The sequence below is a fragment of the Zootoca vivipara genome, chromosome 8 (genome assembly GCF_965207765.1).
Source record: "Zootoca vivipara chromosome 8, rZooViv2.hap1.1, whole genome shotgun sequence".
Lineage (NCBI taxonomy): Eukaryota > Metazoa > Chordata > Lepidosauria > Squamata > Lacertidae > Zootoca > Zootoca vivipara.
Window position 1 is genome coordinate 26,538,423 of NC_142591.1, and position 20,759 is coordinate 26,559,181.

At 43.2% G+C, this 20,759-nt stretch overlaps 1 protein-coding gene across 1 annotated transcript in view; it reads right to left on the bottom strand.

Moving 5' to 3' along the window:
* The window catches only part of ELOVL2 (ELOVL fatty acid elongase 2), a 45,308-nt gene extending 25,163 nt beyond the window's left edge, over positions 1-20,145 (bottom strand). The window contains exon 1 of the mRNA XM_035126179.3: positions 19,956-20,145. Coding sequence (XP_034982070.1) covers positions 19,956-19,958 — 3 coding nt within the window. The 5' untranslated portion in view covers positions 19,959-20,145. The remainder of the gene's footprint in view (positions 1-19,955) is intronic.
* Between the last annotated feature and the right edge of the window lie 614 nt (positions 20,146-20,759).

Genomic DNA, 20,759 nt, shown 5'->3' on the forward strand with positions numbered 1-20,759 from the left:
TGGCTCCCTTGGCCAGTAAAGCAAGATGAGCGCCGCAACCCCAGAGTCATTCACGACTGGACTTAACTGTCAGGGGTCCTTTACCTTTACATTTTTAGAAATGTAAGATGCAAATGTGATAAATACAAGTTTCCAACTAGGTCCATGACATTAAAACTTATCAGGGAACTGTGTTCACAAGGCTAGCTGGTTTCAACAAAAAATAGTTTCAGGAAACGTGGAGTGTGAGAAAACAGAGAACCTCAACTTTAGCCTTCTCTTACTGTTTCTGTTTTACAGAGATCCCATTGTCCAAAGTTTTAACATGACATTTTAAGAATGTAACAATATTTTGTTCATCTCTGCGTGGCTTATAACAAATTGAAAATCAAAGCACAAAAGTTTGAATTTATTATTAGGTACACAAGTGGTATTTACACAAAATAGGAACAATATCACTATTAACATGAATTCTAATGCCAGTGGACAAATCTCTGCCCAAGGCTGAATTTTAATACGTATGAGGGACATGTTGGTTTATTGGTACTGGTGGATGAAGGATGGGAAATGCAAAAGGGGAATTCATTGGGAAGAAAAACTTCTGCATCTAAGAGGCTTTCTTGTAAAATTGCTATTTTCATTTGCTGTGCACATTAACCAGAAATTATTTTCCATCAAGCTTTTTCTTTTGGTGTGAACTAAATCTATACAACTGCTGCTTTTCCTTCAGTCCTTGTTCATGAGTGAACTTGTTGAATTTAGTGTAATTGCTGTGACTGCAATGCTAAGCTACTTGGCATTGTACAGCAGTGAAGAGACTGAGATACAAAGCAGGAAGCCCCCAGCTCAATTCTCACCTTTCCATGAACTCATTAGGTGCTCTTAGACAAGCTGCTCTCTCTGTCTCAGCCTTTCTACAATATGGGGAATACTAACCATCTTGATTCATTTTGTGGCATTGCTGTAAGGATTACAGCTATCTTATGAATAATTACTTTATTTTCCATTATTTGATTACCCAACAACACTTGATGCAGCTGATGCTGAATGTGTGAACTGACTCCGTCTGAAAGTATTGCATTTAAAGTGACACAGGATCACAATAATGTTCTATACCAGGCATCCCCAAACTTTGGCCCTCCAGATGTTTTGGACTACATTACCCATCTTCCCTGACCACTGGTCCTGTTAGCTAGGGATCATGGGAGTTGTAGGCCAAAACATCTGGAGGGCCGCAGTTTGGGGATGCCTGTTCTATACTGTATGTGGTTTGGTTTCACATCCGTGATGGTCTATTCACACACACATGCAAGTTATCAGTTGATGGCACAGTTATCATATGACAGGTGTGCATGTGTGAACCAGCGCTATATGATCTGGCAGTATTCCACCATGGCAAAATCTCCCTGAAAAGTTCCCTCCTCCATATAGAACAGCCCTCAGAGAATTGAAAGCATTAATCTTAGTATAAGTAAGGTGCAGGGAGGTGTGTCCTCCATTCTGGAATACTCAGGTCTCTTCCTCAATTTCAGAGCTGAAGACTTTATACTACATATATAGACTTTTTATTTTATACACATTGGAAGGAAAAGTTATGTAACAGCAGAACTATTTCCCACATGACTGAGCATATAATATCTCCTGAGATATGAGAGGAGAGAAAAGAGACAGGACCACGTAAGAAGGATGTGGTGGGGGTTTTTAAGTTTGCTTTTCTAACTCAAAATGTGTCACATGCAATTAAGATCAAGCTATTCAGTGCTTCTCAATTTGTTTGTACTCTAAAAGCTTTTCTGAAACATTTTTTTTCAAAGCTAACCACTTTCTGTCTAGGTTTTTACACAGTGCAGATGCTTCTGTTTCTCAACTCTCCCTGAACCCAAAAGAGAACCATATTCAGTTATGCTATTTAAGCAGAATACAACAAAGTGGAGCTATGATGTTCCATGTTAGTGACTAATCAGAGCTCAAATAAGTAGGATGTGTCTTTTCTCTTGAAAAACTCCCCAACTATGCTGTCTTACTCCTTATGTCCATCTGCTGTGCATGATGGCAAATCTACACGTTACATACAAATGGGTGTCATTAAACCCTAATAGCCATATCACTAATAGAACAGCAATGTTGGGAGACAGGACCAGCCCAAGAAATTTAGTTGCCCGAGATGATGAACAATATAGTGCCACCAGCCCATTCCACAGAAAAATGCTGACCAGATTGGCAGCTGAATCTGACTTCATCTATCACCCGGGGGGGGGGGGGGGGCAGGGAGCAGGATAACTTGGGGGGGGGCAGGCTGTTCACAAGGAGATATATCCTTCAATTCCTCCCTGCTGTTCCCTCATTGTTCCACCTGATGCCTGCTTGCTGCCCAGGTCTACTTTTACTTTGGAGGCTTATGGAGTTTTCTAATATTTGTCTTTAATTACAAATATGCAGGTTGAGCCCCATCTTAAGCAGTCAAACAGAGGGCCAAATCCATTTCCCCAGACAGATATGGCACCCTAAATGCTGTTAGCTTACTGAGCCCCCAAACACAGCTTTTCCCAGGGTTACACCGAACACAACCTGTTTCTACACATTTACATGAGTGTAACACTTCTTGATTTGTACTCCTGGACTATTGTGTATGGAGGCACACAGGCTGTACAGTTGTTGAATGTAACGTGTGAAGGCTCCTTCTGTAACTTCTTCCGCACTCCAAAACTGTGGTCTGTGTTTTCCCATATACAGACATAGATGACATAATCTTTACCTAGGAGTTGAGGGAGAAAGCCATGCCCTGTTTCAGGTACAGTGGTGCCTCGCTAGACGAATTTAATTCGTTCCACGGGTCTTTTCTTATAATGAAAAATTCGTCTAGCGAATCCCATAGGAATGCATTGAAATTTTTTTGAAAAATTTTTTTTTGCCTATAGGAACGCATTAATTGAATTTCAATGCATTCCTATGGGAAACTGTGATTCGCTAGACGAATTTTTCATAAAATGAATTTGTCTAGCGAGGCAACCTCCGCTCGAAAAATCCTTTCGTTAAGCGGAAATTTCGTTAAGCAGGGCATTCGTTAAGCGAGGCACCACTGTATCTCCTAGCCCAGTGGTGGTGAACCTATGGCCCGGAGCTCCATTCGTAAGTAGAAACATTCGTAAGTAGAGTTATTCGTAAGAAGAGGTACCACTGTATTCAGGTTCGAAGCAGTTTGAGAACTAAGCTGTTCGAAAACTGAGGTGCCACTGTATTTATTTTTCCCAGTTTGAACTGTATTCCCCCCCATTGTGATTTTCTTGAGTCAAAGTGAGAGTACCCCTAAACATTTTTTTATAGAAAAAAAGCACTGAGTTATACCATAAAATTATATATCAATGGAAAGATAATTTAATGAAGAATGTAATTCAGTAACATTCATGAAGGATTATTTCTTACAACAGCAGTCATAAAGAAGAAACGTGAAACACACAGAAAAAATGAGATATACAGGTTAAATTGCCGTGTTGGCACTGGGGTTGCAGTTTGTGCCCTCGATCTCTAAAAGGTTCATCATCACTGTCCTAGCCATTCAGAAGACTCAAGAAGATCCTGCTATTGGGAGCAATCTGCCAATCTCTCTAACAAAGGATGTACTTGTTAACTTTGACAGATTACTCCTGGCTCCAATAACCCTTTCTTGTATAACCCATTTCCAAACTTCCAACTATGTTTTTGCAAAATACAGTGGTTTTTAAAGAGAACTGATCTGTGGCAAGAGGAATAAATTAAAATCCCACACCGAATAGCGTTCTTCTTACCAAAATGGGGCAAGGTCCACTAGATTAATAGCCTCATATGCCTTATTACTATTACAATAATATTGCTTCAGAGGAAGGCAGAGAGGCTAACATTCTGTGCATTGCAATTTTGAAAATAGTGAACTTGTGGCCAGCCTTCTTGCTGAGTGTGAAAGGATAGACTTCTATGGATACTGACCATCCCTGTACTGTACCTGTTTGGGAGAAAGGGATCCAAAAGCAAGTGAGTCTATAAGCTTATTTCCTCTGTATGCCTACTATTAAATGTGCATATTTGCATCCTATTTCTATTCTGCTTCCAAATCCAGGATTTAATTGCAAGACTCTAATTTAAGTTTGAGAAAAACAAAATGAAAAATGCTTGTCCGTTCTTTTCCATTAGCGCATATTTGCTTAGTTTTGCCGACGCTCGTACCTGCCCAGATGGTGAAACTTATGAATCAACTAGTAGAATATCCTAATCCAGTGTTTTATTAATGGTGGCAATGCACCTGGGAACCTTGAGTGGAAGGTGGCACTGAAGGGATATCCACAGATACCAGCATCACAAAAAGCATTCCGTACATCATTTCTACCTGGAAAGACTAAAATGAAGTGACATTGATCAAAATATTTTTAGCAAAGAAGAAAAAGAGAACACGTTGGTATCTTTGAGCCCAGAGTCCCAGTACTAAAGCCTTTCCTTCAAAATAAATAAAAACACAAAAAAGAGGTTTGTGTGTACCCTCTGTGTAATCTCTGTGGTCAGTGTGTCTGTGTGCAGAATTCCTGCATTGCAAGGGGTTGGACTAGAAGACTCTGTGAATCCCTGCCAACTTCAGAATTCTATGATCCTAGTATTTATTAGACAGTTGTCTAGTACCCATTCCACAGTTATTTTACTTTTTTTTTTAAAAAAAGAAAACAACCCTGTTATAATGAAGTGTTGCAAACATATGTATCACACATAAAATCTGGCCAAATTAAGAAAATATGATGTTTGCAGCTCTGGAATCTGCCTGCTCTTAACACTGCAAAATGAGCCTGGCCCGGAAAGGAGATTAGTGCAATCCATTTAAAAGTAATCCTATTCTATTCTACCTACTTCATAGTGGAACATCAGCTTAATTTGTAATTAAGGAAGATTTATCTGGGGAGAGAGTATCTGAAGAAGCCTTCTTCCCCAATCTGGTGCCCTCCAGATGTTTTGGACTACAGTTTTCATCAGCTGCAGGCATGCTGACTGAGGCTGATGGGAGTCTTAACCACTGGCGGAGGAACAGGGGGCAGGGGAGCGCATCACCCCCAACACCATCGGGGAGGGGGGTACCATCACAGCCGCCACCCCCCGGACATGCACCGTGCACCCACCACCACGCCAGGTGCCACGCCCCACAGGCAGCATGCCATGCCCCCATGATGCATGCCATGGCCCCGGGACGCATGCCACACACACACACACCCGAGCAACGTAACATTTCCAAGCAAAGGGTCTGCTGGTTTCTCTTTAAGGTTTCCAGACTCAAAAGAGAGCAGGGCAATTAAAGGCACAGAAGTCCTGTCCACTATTGAGTCTGGCAACCCTAAGGGTGAGCAAGAGGTGAGATGACAGAAGTTTGCAACTGATGCATGGCCTGGGGAAAGTGGATAGAGAAATGTGTTTCTCCCTCTCTCAAAACACTCGAAACCGTGGGCATCCCATGAAACGGATTGTGGGAAGGTTCCAGATTAATAAAAGGAATTACTTCTTCACACAGTGCATAGTTAAAACTACGTGTATTGTTTTCTCACCGAATTGTATTTTACATACTGAACAAATATTGTCCCGTGAGATTTTGTGTTGTTCACTGCTGAATATTATCTTATTAAGCAAGCTATAAATTTGTATAATAAGTGAATGCGTATAGTAAATAAATACCGTAAATCACTTCTATTGTTTATTCTTAGAATTTAAAGTGTTAGCTTTCTACTTGAGTGCAACATCAAAGAAAACTGCCAACAAGTTTGAGGCTTACGCTAGCTACAAAAAACAAGTTAGATGTCTGCTACCATGAAATAATGGGTTTTAAAATAGAATACATTATTTTATCACACTTTCACCCTGCCGTTTCTACAAGGAGCTTAGCCCAGCATGCATAGTTGCAGTTCATCTTCACAAATTGCCCTCTTCTTAGGCAGGGAATGTGTATGACACGCTCAGCATTGTTAGTTATTTGTAGTGTATTTGTAGTGTAAATGTATTTCACACAAAAAATGGTATTGGGGAAAGGAGGTGACAGTTGGCAGTTGGCTGGTTATTCTGTTAGTTCCATCTTTAACTGTGAATGTGAGAGTTGTGAGGCTGCTGTCTGGAGGACACTGTGAGGAGAGGCAAGTTAATGGGTTAACTTATGCATTGCTATGAAGGAGTTTTGAAAGCAAAAAAGGACTAAACCCTCTCTTGATTGACATTGTTAAATTGTAATGATGTGCTTCTTGCTTGCCTGGCTGTAGGAGTGTGCATATAGAAACCTCTGGCTTTGGTGTGACTGCAGGGCAGACAACTATACAAGGAAGGGTCGCATTAATTGCGCTGGCCACTTTCCCTTCTGGCCCTGCCCACCACTCTCAAGAAAGAAGCCCCTGAAAAATTGCCTATGAGCAGGGCCAGCCCACACATGAAGCAAGTTGAGGTGATTGCCTCAGGTGGCAGGATTCACAAGGGCAGCAGGTTCCATTGTAAATCTTTATTGCCCCTTGTTCCTGATGAACATCTTCCCTCACCCCCTTCATCGCTGGTGGGAAGGGGGGCCACTGTTTTGTGGTTTGCCTCAGGTGACGAAATGTTTGGGCGAGCCCTGCCTATGAGGGAACAAAGCCCTTAGGCTGAAAATAATTCCCTGGCCCTGTTCCATCCACTAGGCAATGACCTTTGCCCCCAAAGACTGCTGGTGATCTCGTCTGGTGATTCCCACAGTTATAGCAGCGGGCCAGTGTGGGAGAAGTCTTGCTGTGCTGCTAGGTTTACCCCTGAGTGCTGCAGGCTATGAGACATGTTGCCCTTACTGACAAATGGAACCACAATTAAGTAAAAATTAATTGACACACATCTACACAGCATCATTCTTAGAATATTTGACAATTATCTGACGATAAGAAAAACTGAGCAGTCAATTGATTGTTAGTTGCTTTTCGGGTGGGTTTTATGGATTTTGATATCGTATCCATTTTGCAAGGGAATCATGTATGCGTATATCTGTGCAACTAGCATAACAAAATATTAAAAAGAGTAGGCTGGTGCATGTTATGTTGCTGACACAGACAAATGCACATTACGTAGTGCATATGTTTAGGCACTGGATGTTTAGGAAATTATGGTGCCTTTGGCGTATCTCCTAGCTAATAGTGCAAATGAATGTAAAATCTCTGGCACAAACAACAAAAGCTATTATGTTACAGCCAGGACACATTCACACAACCAGCAGGCATGTGGGAACTTCAGAACATACACTTGGCATGCATGCTTGTGACGACTGCCAGTCTGTAGTGAGGTATTACCATACCACACACATAGTTTTCAGCTTTCAGCATGTTTGGGGAAGCATCAGTGGGGTGGGGTTAGGGTAAGCATCCCAATGTGTGCTGTAATATAAATCCCATGCTTGGTCCTAGATGTACACTGCACCAGGCTTCCACATTCTGGATTCTGCATACTGTGGCTATCTTGTGGTTAGATGGTTGCCTGAGTAGGTTCAATAGACCCGGCAATCTTTACAGGTGGAAAATAGTTTGCTAACTTTTACTGCTCAGGTTCAGTTCCATGCATTCAAATTTAATAGCAGATCAGGTATGCTTATCTAAATTAGTATCAATTTCTGCACTTTCCATTGCAGTCTATATTTACTCATACAAGTGTAACCAAGTATTTCTAAGCAGCCGGGCTGAATGACAACACTGAGTTGGCTAATGCTAGAAGCAATGTTTCCATTTTATGAAAACTGAAAAGGAGCAGAGGGGGGGGGGGAGAGTATGAGAAATAATCCAGTCAATGTGATGCAGGATAATTATCCATTTAGGAGCGGTAAACATCGCTAATCAGATTACCTGGATTTGGACCTTAGGAAAGTCTGCTCTTTAACCATGCAAGCCTATGTGTGTCTACTTGGAAGTAAGCCCTATAGAGTTCAGTGGGACTTACTTTCAAGAACTGCAGCCTAATGGCCACATCTATTATTTATTATTTTATTTTATTTATAAGGTTCATATCCTGCCTCTCATTACATGCAATATCGAGAGGGACACAACCATTTGCAAAAAATATAAAACACTTTAATCATACACTCATACTTCATTCATTAAATATGTCACTCAAGATAGTGATGCAACTCAGCACACTTTAGTAAAAGTGAATACTTTGTTTACAAATGCTGCAGGAACAAAGGCAGCAATGGTCCTCTAAACGGGTAATCAAAACAGCAATATGTAACTGCATCTCTTGGTTTCTTATGCTGACTATGCTCCACATATGGATCCATTTGTACTGTATGCTTATGTGTACAAATGCTTATGATGTATAAATTTTTGAAAATGTTTAAAAGGGGAAAGGAAGTGCAGAAGGAGGAGGTCGAGGAGAAGAGAGGAAGGCAGGCAAGATCTACAACAGGGACGGCAAATTGAAATTCTGTACACTGATATAGATTATGTGCACATGATGAGACTTGTTGGCCAGCATAGGACCCCAAATCTCTCACTCCACACATTCATTTGTACACAGATCAATGTCTGAATAGGGGTGCTTCAGGTTACAGACGCTTCAGGTTACAGACTCCGCTAACCCAGAAATAGTACCTCGGGTTAAGAACTTTGCTTCAGGATGAGAACAGAAATCGTGCGCGGGCAGTGCGGCATCAGCAGGAGGCCTCAATAGCTAAAGTGGTACCTCAGGTTAAGAACAGTTTCAGGTTAAGAACAGATCTCCGGAACGAATTAAGTTCTTAACCCGAGGTACACTGTACTGCACTCTAGGGTTTAAGCGTGCGGGCTATGATCCAGGAAGCTGAAATCTTTTCTCAGTCACATACTCATTAAGTGATCGAGGCTTAAGGAAGCCCCTTTATGTTACCCACCATCTTATATCTGCAATATGGAGATGAGTATTATTATTATGATAATAATATTGTCCTCTCTTGTAGGGTTGCTGTAAGGATTACCGGAAGAATGCATAGGTGCATTTCAGCACTTTAAAATGCTACATAAATAATGCAAGTGTTTTATTAGTTAGACATTGCAAAAATTTATAGAAAAAGTTTTGAATGAGTATGTCAAAGTCATACTGTCCATACATTTTTGTTAATTCCAAATGATGGTGGTATCAATTTTGATAGCTTTCTGTTGAACGGAGGCATAAGAAAGAGTTAGTGTTATTCACGCCATTCATAAACTATCTGAAACAGAATGAGATTATCTTGCTATTTGAAACACATTTTGGATTACTGCAGGAGAATAGAAACGGGGTTGGAGTAATTTATCCCATTGAGGATCTTTTTCGCATCTTTCATTTTAACACATTTCAGACACCGGGCGCACAGCTTGTACACAGGATATCTATGCTAGTTCAGCAACTGAACTTTTTAAATAGAAAGAGAGAGGGGGAGAGAGAATGCCTTCAGTTTTACAACAGCTCCCTGTCTAGCCTTGAGACAAAGGCAGCTCTGTGTTTAAGAAGGAGGTTTCTTGGTTGCTGTCCCAGTTGCCTTGCCTGCAATGTAACACTGTGTCCCCAAGACTGGGGTTAATGTACCAGGGGCTCCTCCTCCTTTTGCTGCCAGGCAGGATCATAAAGGATTTTCTACCACACATCCCCTTTACTGTACCATGCAGTATTGCCACCTTAAAGAGCTTGCTCTAGATGGAAATGCAATTATTCCCCTGCTTACTCATTTCAACATTTGGCTAAGATGTCACATTTCAAATAAGCCAAGTGCTTCAGAAACCAGAAGGCCATGCATTAATTGCTGCACGCATACATTAGCTTCCACACCCCCAATTCCAACAGTAGCCTTCCACACTGCTACCTGAAAACTTAGCATAATCTCCTTAATTATGTTATGCTCCTTCATCTGTTCCACCTCCATTTCTACCTTTCAGGGTGTTTGTGTCTTATATGGTTTGGTATCAGATCTTAAAGCAATGTCCACAGGATCTCCTTTAAGTAGATCAGTGTCCCCAAACATATCTCCTCCCCCACCCCCACTGCCCACTGTTTTCAGTAGTCTCGTACTTGGGAGCCTCTCCATGACTGAGATTATCTAGGTTATGACTATTGCATATTCAGTGAACAAAATCCGCTTCTCTTTGTAGCTTGTGTTGTAAAGCATTTTTTAAAAAAGTGACATCTAGTGGGCTGTGTAAAATGGTTTCTGCTTTATGTAAATATGGGGTGGGGGTGCTCTGGAATCTTCTGTAGGTCATCCCTCTTAAACTGCTGTGGCATCAGCTCATAAATCACTATTGGAAAGATGATTGTCCCAAATATATTCTTCAGGAAGGGTTACTGTCTTTACAAAATATGGAATCTAAGAAAAATAAGACACCAGGGCCGGCTCTAGGTAGAGTCCTGGTGGCGCAGGCGCCAGGGCGCTGGGCCGGTAGGCAGGGCGCTGCGCGGAAGCCATGCTGCGCCCTGCGAGGGCGGGGGCACCGGAGCGATTTCCGCCCCTCAGCGCCAGGGCGTGCGACCTGCTCGAGACTGCCCTGTAAGACATCCACTACTGTGGTCACTTTTGAACACAGCAAAATACTCTACTTTGGAGCACATCCTGAAATGTGTGCTCCCATCACTGGGGCAAACTCCTCTGTGAATTCTTCCACAACTCATGCATGCTGTTTGAAAGGGTGTCTTTGTGTTGCAGAACGCTTTTAAAAATGGCAGGATTCCTTTTTCTTGGGCTTCCGGTATGAATCTACTCTTTTTCGAAATGACCACCTCTGTTTTGTGGAGTAAAGGTTACCTTCTCCAAGTTGCTCCCAAGTTATCTTTCCTATCCTGCTCTGGGTTTTTGATGTACAGTACTCTGATTCCCTTGCTTATCCCCATGGTTTGGTGAAGGACTGAGTCTTCTATTAGCTACATTCTTTCAGAAACCCTTTCTGCAGAAAAGTCTTCCCCATCCTAGTGCTTTCCAGATACAGTATTTGGGTCTACAGTGCAGTGGATACTGATGCATTGGAGTCAACGGGGCAGTGCCCCACCAACCTCACCCACTCTGCCTTCAGCCAGCCCCCACCTTCTCACAACCAGCCCAGGGAGGTGGCACTGGCTGTCCACTTGCCCTTCCTCAGTCTTGATGTTGCTCTTGTGGAACTCAACAGGGAGGAGGATGGAGACAAAACTAGCATTAGTTGGCTTTGCTTGCAATTGGCTCTGATTCTTCCTACGGTTGTCACCCCTGCCTTCTCCCCTACCAGTCCCAATGGGTAATACCACTTCTACAGTACCCACCGGCCCCATCAAGCGTGGCCCATAGTCAGGAATGGTGGGAACTGTGGTTCATAATTGATGGAGGGCAAAAGATTGGAGAGAACTTTTCTAGAATTACAGCCACCAATCTATCTCTACCAGTGCTCTTGTTTTTTAACAGTAAATTCAGTCTTGTACAGACAAAGCCCTAACAAATCAGGGATTTGACTAGTCTTCAACAGCAGACTTCTCATTAGCTACATTCCTCTTGGGAGTGAAATGGGTATCCTTTAAAGCCCTATGCGGCTTAGGACCCTCGTAGCTACGGGACCACCTCTCCTGGTATGCCCCGCGGAGGACCTTAAGGTCCACAAATAACAATATTCTGGAGATTCTGAACCATAAGGTGGTTAGATTGGTCTCTACTAGGGCCAGGACCTTTTCAGTACTGGCCCCGACTTGGTGGAATGCTCTTTCACAGGAGACAAGGGCCCTGCAGGATTTGTCTTCTTTCCGCAGGGCCTGCAAGACAGAGCTGTTCCGCCTGGCCTTTGGGTTGGATTCAGTCTGACCCCTGTGTTTTCCTCCCTCATGGTTTTGATTTATGGACTACTTAAAATGAGGCTTCATTTTAAATTTTAATATTGTATTTTAATCTGTATTTTAATTGTTTTCTTTTCTTTTATGTTTTATTGTAATTTTATTGGTGTTAGCCGCCTTGAGCCCAGTTTTGACTGGGGAGGGCGGGGTATAAATAAAAATTTATTATTATTATTATTATTATTATTATTATTATTATTAATCTGGCTATGGTTGTGCTTGTTGCCGTCTTCAGCAAAGATAAAGGAATTGCAAACATTGGGTGATATCCAATGTTAGCCATACTCAGACTATACCCAATGAAATCAACCAGTTGAATCCAATTGGTTTACTCTGAGAAAAGTTTACATGAATAGCAGCCATTGCTGGCTTCTTTCCCCATAACATAAAGTGATGAGCTTTATGTGCACTATTCCTCTGAGGCCAGGCAAAAGCAAGCAAATGTTTTCTTCTGTTTCTTCCAGGGTGAAGGATTATTAGAGCTGAAGACTTCTGGTGCGGGGAACAGTGACATTTCCCTTGTCTGGTTAGGAATCTGTAAATTTACAACATGACTTCTGACACCATGTTATGGTCTTCCATCGATGTGTCATGCATTAAAACGCACATCTATCAAGACTCCTTTTATGTCTCTGAGGAGGAGCTCTGTCAACTTTAATGGAATCACTCTGAAATAATTAGTTACGAGAGTAAATGTTAAAATTTTAAATGTCAGTAAGCATTAGAGGCCCAAAGTTTCACATAGATGTTCCATTGACTTTAATTCATGAATTGTGAGCTACTGCCCAAGGTTACAATTCTTGCTTCTTGATCTAGTAACATCAGTGGGGTTGTAGTGGAGTAAACACAGTCAGAATTATACCTGGCTGTTTTTTTTCAACCTCTTAACTACCACCCCTGGCTCAGAACAGAGCTAAATAAAATGTCCTTTTGTACCAGCAAATGCTTATTGAAGACACTGTCGCAATATAATTTATTCGACTTCCTACACAACTAACCAAAGCAAGCCATTACATAACAAGTAACTGGAAAGCAAATGTGGTGTGGATGCCATTCTTTGGAACTTGTACCCTGATGAAGAGAATGCCAATTCCTTGAAACAGTATTTCCCCCACCCCCTTTTGGAGGTTTGTGCCAGTCATTCACTCGCTGCCAGTATGATGCTTTTTGGAAGGATTATGTTCAGAGTTTGCAGCAGGGATTGCCGGGGGTAGGGCGGGTGGAATGATTCTATTTTCTTAATACTGGCTGGGAAGAATGCATGTGTGAGGAAGGCAGTGGAAGCTGCAGAATCAGATACCCAGTGCCACTTGAGTAGATGAAATGAACACTGGAAAATAACCCTCTCTTAAATTAAAACTAAGTGGGCCCCAGTTACGTTACTTAAGCCTAGATTTGCAAGTACAATTACATAGGCTATTGTATAAATTATAAAACTAGCCTAGTGAAGACTGTTGAAAGGGGTGGGTAAGGGAAGGAACAGGTAACAGAGAATGCAAGGTTGCTTCCCCCCCCCCTTTTATAAATTTAATCACTGATGTTGCACAAAGCTTTCCATGTTCTATCATGCTAGCAACTATCCCCATCCAGTGGAATTCTGTTATTCCCATTTTGGTGATGGGGAAGTTGAAGCCAACAAATTTTATCTCAAGTAAACCAGCTGAGGAGGAAGTGGAACTTGGACCCAAATCTCCTAGATCAAAGGCCAACAATCCACTGGATCGTGCTGGCTGAAAATCAATGCAGAGACATTCTTTTTACAGGGAAAAATGTCAGTGAAAAATCCAATACCTGAAGTCTTTGCCAGATAGTTCAAGATGAGTGCTGTAATCCACAATTTAGCAACACTTATTTATTTAAGTGAAGCACAAGTTGTATGATTTTCCAAAATAAGAGCCTAAGCCTATAACTTTTTCAAAGAATTGATGCTTTTGAATTATGGTGCTGGAGGAGACTCTTGAGAGTCCCATAGACTGCAAGAAGATCAAACCTACCCATTCTGAAGGAAATCAGCCCTGAGCGCTCACTGGAAGGACAGATCGTGAAGCTGAGGCTCCAATACTTTGGCCACCTCATGAGAAGAGAAGACTCCCTGGAAAAGACCCTGATGTTGAGAAAAATTGAGGGCACTAGGAGAAGGGGACGACAGAGGACGAGATGGTTGGACAGTGTTCTCGAAGCTACGAACATGAGTTTGACCAAACTGCGGGAGGCAGTGGAAGACAGGAGTGCCTGGCGTGCTCTGGTCCATGGGGTCACAAAGAGTCGGATACAACTAAATAACAACAACAAGCCTATAACTAATCCTAAGTACGTATAACTGAAACAATTGCACATTCTGCTTCTGTTGCCTTTTCCTGTGTTGAATTTAAACTAAATGCTCCTTGAGGAGAGGCCTGTCCTCTTGCAAAGTATCATGAATGTTGATGTCTCCATATCATTGATCCAGATCCATTGGTGGGAGGAAATCAGGGTAGGGTAGGATCAGGGCCATCTTAAGTATATTTGGCGCCCTGGCGCCATGGTGCGACGGATCCCTCTGGCGCCTCCGCACCGTTTCCCAGTGTGGCGGGCGGGCAGAGCTCCATGGCCGGGCCGGCGGACGAGCAGGCGCAGCACACAGCGCGGCTGCCGGGGGTGCAGCTCCGCGGTGGGTGGGCACAGCTGTGCAGCGCCACCCAGCCTGGCTGTAGGGCCGGCCCTGGGTAGGGTAATACTTTTATTGGAACCTATCAAAGTGTCACAAAATATTGAGCAAACTTTCATGTTCTCCAGAACTTTTCATCAGGAATAAGGCTGATGTTGGTTAGTAGTTCCCAGTTCCTTATTCCTATTTCCCATGAAGGGTTGAAACAGAGCTGCATAATCAGTGGTAATGAGGAACTGTATCTATACACACTTGTACCACTAAAAAAGCTTTGTACTTTTCAATATCATATATCTCCAAGACCAGGAATGGTCTCCTTGAGATGCACAAGAATTCTCTGCAATCAAAATAGTTGGGTGTTGGGTTGTCTGTTTATTTGTTGCAACATTATTTAATGCATGACAACAACAACACCAGATTATATACCCACATCTCCAGGAGGTTGTTCTTTTTGATACACCCCAGTGTCGCATCCAATTCAGTGCCTAATTTTGGCACAGTACACTGTCAAGGGCTCTAGGCTCTCATCTTGCCAATGTATCTGCAAAATAAAAAGGAGCTAGAGCGTGCCCCCCACAAACTAAGCTTTAGGCCTCCACAAATCATTTATCCACACCTCCAGGTATTATGCCAGACCAAAAGAAAAAGGAGAAAAAAAGTTGTTATATGGTCGCAAAGAGGACATTGGTTTATGACACTTGCTGAAGGAACTGAACATATGGCAAACTCCATGAAGATTCCAGGTAAGGCTGGGAAGAATGCCTACCTGAAACCCTACAGACTTGCTACTACCGTAGTTAGTGTTGATCATACTGAGCTAAATGGTTGAATGGCTTGAACTCATATAAGGTAGGTTCTGATGTTGGGGTGGGGAGCATTTTTCAGTGTGAGGGTTGTATTCATTCATGCACAATGTTCGTGCCAGTGGCGAGCAGGGCCAGAGCAATGGATGCAACTCTTACCGTTATGCAGCAGGCAAAAGCACACAAAATTAAGAGGCTTCTCCACCCTCTCTCTAACCAGGCAAGCAAGAGGCATTGTCACAATTCAAGGTCACATTCCAGCAAGGCAGGGGCACTCAGGGAAGGCATGAAACAGAGCCAATCGAGTGTCTGGCCTGGTGTGTCCTGGGGACAATCCTGAAAGCCAGATAGGGACCCCTAGAAGGCAACATCTGACGACCCCATCCTATGAAGAATCGCTGCACAGTGGGGGGGGGGGACTTGTGGTGTGAATTTGTCCTTTGTCACTAGACAAACCGATACTGGTGGTTATCATCAGTCACTTTTGCCAGAGATAGGCAATGCTCATGGCATGTCTGGGGTGTTCCACAGTTTGCAATTGCTGCAGAAAACAGTGGTGGTTCCTGAAGTCTAGCATTTGGGGTGACTTCCAATGGTGTCAGCCTGCCTGCACAACAAAAATTCAATTTGCATAAATGAGATTCTCCTGCCTATTCTCCCCCCCCCTGCAGCTCCCCAGTAATTCCAAAATCTGCTCCATTGCCTCTACTGGCCCATCTGGCTCAGCAGGGTCTCTTCTTACCGACAGAAGCTTTCCGATGTATTTCCACACCTGTCTACCTGAGATAATCCAGTTTTAACTGGAGATCCTGGGGCAAATTAGGCTCCTGGCTCAGAATGAGGCTGAGAATGCTGGTTAATATGGGAGGTATATTCCATAAACAGCAAAACAAACAAACATCCTGGTGTCTTCAAAATGATTCTCATTGTTAAGTGGGGTGAAACATTGTATCCTGATTCTCACAAATGCTTTGCATGGCTATATCAAATGATACACATGTTTACTACAGAAACTGTATACAACTTTCAAACTAATGACTTCCCAAATAAAACACAGATACTGGCACCTTGACCTTGGGCATCACTGCCATTTCAATGAATTGCACTTGCTTCCAAATGATGAGTTTATGATCAGCATGCAAGATGGCCAAGAGAATTTGTCCTTATACGTGTTTCCAGGTTTGTAGAACTTTGCAACCTGTGAAGCTGCTTTCCATGACATAACTGTGATCACTAAGAGTCTCTTTTGTCATTTCATTGTAGTTCAACTACACATGTCTCTGTGTAAAAAGTGTGTCCATCTCATTCCCTGCATTGTTTTTCTCCAATAAGTTACTGACTTAAAAAAACAACTGCAAACAAAAAGCCATGCTGCCATTTCTGAATATGCTTTGGATGCAATGAGTTCCTTCCATGGGCAGGAGAAATTGGCACATATTACCTTCCAACTTTATGATTCTATAAAACACATAAAACACTGTCAGGATAAATCACAAGTATGGAATATATTTATGCTGTCCAAAATCTAATTTCCCAAAACTACTTGGGTGTATGGAGAGTTCAGAGTAAGTGGTGCAAGCCAAAGGTTTCAGGTTTAGTGTTAGAATAAAAACTCAGTAGCACCTATATGTGACCTGATTCCCAGTTTGTTCATTATATCATACATCATTAACTTCATCTTATCATTAGTGCAGTTCTTGTGATCCTCTGGGACACAGGCTCAATGGTGTAACTACAAACACACACACGGACACATTACTGATAATTGGGTTAGCTACTGAGCCACCTTGAACCTTCGTTTTCTCATCTGTATATTCATTGAGATGACTGACAGGCCCAACTAACAGGACTAACATGAGGCTTACAATCCCCTTTGTGGATCACCCTTACATTTCATGCTCTTACATTTCAAATGTTCTTACATTTCAAAAGGTGTAAGCTTGGCAGGTTTGTTTTTTTTTAAAAAAATAATTACAGGCACAAAAACCACCCAGCAAGATTGCATTTTTCATTCATCTGTAGCCCCTCACTTGCAAAACCTGCCTTAGTTAAGAAAGATTTGAACCCAGGAGAGTACCTGTTTAAAGCTATCAACAGTGCAGAACTGGGTTTGTTTCTTGGAATTGGCACAGCCAGAAATGTATACAATAACCTTTAAGGGATTTCCAAAGCATATCTAATTCTCTCTTGTTTCATGTCATTCTATGAAAGGTATGAAATCTATTAGGGATAAAGCTATATACAATTGGAATTTTATCACAAACACACCCTTTCTCCTTCTATTCTTATTGCAGTTTTTTCTATGATGTGACTGTAAACTGTTACAACATTCATTAACATAATAGGTATTGCAGGTCTTGGAATACTTATTATTTCTTTCTCATTATGTACAGCTTAGTGTTTTTTTAGATAGAGGGAGGGAGGGACGGACAAGTCCCATTTTAGCTTTGTTACTGTCAGAAGTGAATAGCTACATACCTGTCATCTGGCTACAATGGTCCTTTGGTCTGCTTACCGACCTTCCAGATAGTAACTAAGGGCTTTTCACACAATAAGACCCAAATTTTGACCAAAAATAAAATAAAATATGTCATTGTCCTCATTTTGTCTTACAGGCTGAAAACATTCCCTGAGCTGTTATCCTAACATGAGTTTTTAATTTTTGCCACAACAGAATACATATACAATCTGAACACTCACATAAAAGATCTAATCCAAATATCATCATGAAGAACCAAGCTGAATAAGGGAATGGTGGTGGAGCTGGAATGCTATTTCTCTAATATACATTTGTTACATTCAAATAGATTTGTTCCCAAAGCTAGTAGCTAGATCCGAATTTCCTAGGATTTTCTAAATAACTTGGATCTGTAGCAGGAAGGAAGGAGCAGAGTTCTCCCTTTTAAAGTGCAAAATCTGTTGGGCAATACTTTTATTGGGACCAGTGAAAATGTCACAAAAGTGTGAAGCTTTTGTGATATTTTGATTGATTCCAATAAAAATATGGCCCCACTATGTATGGTTGTGTGGGGGGTTTTTTTTAGGAACCTACATGTCTACCTTAGTTTTTTATGTCCCTTTAAACTGGTCTTTCATCTTTAATTTGCATACTACTAGGGTAGGTGGGTAAGGAGTAATTTGGAAGTACTACTGCCAGCCAAGGATTCCTCCTGGAGTTCTTCAAGGTCTGCCTAAGCTGATGTTAGGGCTGCTTCACCCATTTCTGCAACAGTTAGGTAAAAGGAAAGTTTCTTCTTCTTTTAACCCTTACTATAGTGGCACCATGAATGTTTTCTGTTCAAATGTGAAAGACAGAAGATCTGCAAGGGCAGCTGATTAAGCCTGCAAACCCCTTTATCAGAGAGTAAGCCCTATTGAACTTAATGGCACTTACTTCCAAGTAGACTTGCATAAGATTGCAACATATAGGAAGCAAGAGTGTGCATGAGTAGAGGAGCTTTTCATATATAGAGCAACACAAAACTCATAGCTGCCAAGTTTTCCCTTTTCTCGCGAGGAAGCCTATTCAGCATAAGGGAAAATCCCTTAAAATAAGGGATAACTTGGCAGCTATGCACAAAACTGCACCCTGATTCTTCATAGGATGCATATATATAGTTGTGGGGCAGAAAAGGAGGGGAAGGAGGGTGCTCAGTGTCTTCTGCTGGTGAAACCAGTATTTAAAATATGGCTTCCATGAGGTCCTCAGTGTGCTTTTGTTAATGGGTCTGAGAGCAAGAAATGAACAACTGTGAATCTGTATGCAGATCCAAACACCTGTATGCAGATAAGAACATGTGTCTTTCTGTGTGTGATGAGACATTAGTTGGGGAGGTCAGGTGTGGGTGGGGAAGAAAGTAATGCAGGCACAGCATTTGTTCCCTATAGACAGACACACACACAGAGAGAGAGCTATATATATGAGAGACAGTGAGAGAAATGGATGGTGTTTGCCTGTGCGAGGACTGTGTGGGTGTGCTAACGAGAACAGTGTGCATATCAAGAAAATGTGGTACATATGTTGCACGAGGTGCATTATCTTGCAGAGAATAAGCATTTGTGTGCAAGGAAAAGGCTCAAGGTGTAAAAAATAATGATGATGGCTTTGTTCTAGATGTGAGACAAAGAATAAAGTAGGCATGAGAGAGTGAGAAAATGGGGCATAGGAGCGTGAGGCAGCATGTCATGTACAGGTGTGAGAAAAAGTGCCTGGCGGGTAATGATGTGGGAGAAAATGAGGGGATGAGGCAGAGGAATAAGGAGGAGGGTGTGTGGGGGTGTGTGAGGGCAGGGAAGCATGTGTGAACGAGAATGAACGGAATGTGTGCACCTGCGTGTGTGTACGTGGGCAGAGAGAGAGCTGCTGTGTGTGTATCCTTCGCTTGGTAAGCGTCTACGATGAAAGCATGAATGGCGCGCGTGAGGGCGAGTGTGCACAGAGAAGAGAAGGCTGTAGCAGGTGTTGGGGTGGGAAAGGCGCTGCTGTGGGTGGGCGCCTGTGAGGAGAGAGCCCGACTCTTGTCCGTGGGGTCTCCTGGCTTCTTTCTCAGCCCCCATGGCTGAAGAGGGAGAGGGAGAGAGCGCGCAAGAGAGAGAGCGCTCTCCTCCTCCTCCTCCTCCTCCTCCTCCTCCTCGGAGGGATTTAGCGTCTCCCGGCGGGAGAAACGCGGCTGTCCGCTCCCGGCGCGCCAGAAATAGGCTGGTCCCTTCACTCCCTCACTCACCATGTTGCCGCCGCGGGAAGGCGGCGGGGCGCGCTCGGCTGCAGAAGGGGAAAGGCGAGGAGGCGCGGCGAGGCGCTGTCCAGGGTATCCCGGCTCTCCGTCAGCTCGGCAAGCGCTCGAGCGGGTAGCGGCTCCTTCCCCGGCCAGGCGTGCTGGGCTTCCCGCTCTCTCCGCCTCCGCCTCTTTCTCTGCAGCTTAAGCCAAGCTCCGGCCTCCCCATGCTCCGCGCGCCCGCCCCGCCCCCCGGCCTCACGCGAAAGGCGAGGGGCTGCTGGGGTGACTTCAGAGAGGAGGCGGGGCCAAGGGCGGCGCGGAGGCTCCTCCTCCTCCTCCTTTCCCAGCGCGAGCCAAGAGCTCAGCTTGCGCGCGCCAGCCGGTGGGTTTGCAAGGGAAAGGGAGCCGGCGGCGCCTGCTTTTCGCGGAGACGTTTGATCTTTGCAGCCCCTCCGCGGGGCTCCTTTGGCCCACTTGGCTCCGGGGCTGCTGCAAGGCTGCCAGCCCCTTTCTCTTGCAGGGGCGGCGAGTTTAGCAACCTCCAGTTGCAGATCTTGAATGTTGCAATATACAGTAGATTCCCTAACTGTAGTGCCGTGGTTAGAGTGCCGGGTTAGGCACCTGGGAGACCAGGGTTTGAATCCCTTCTCTGCCATGAAGCTCACTTGGGCTATCTTCTCTTAGCCTAAACGACCACGCCGTGTTGTAGTAAATGTGGAGATGGAGAACCGTGCACCTTGAGCTCCTTGGAGAAAAAAGTGGGGTGCAGACTGCGATCGATCGATCAATAGATAGACAATTCTGTATTAA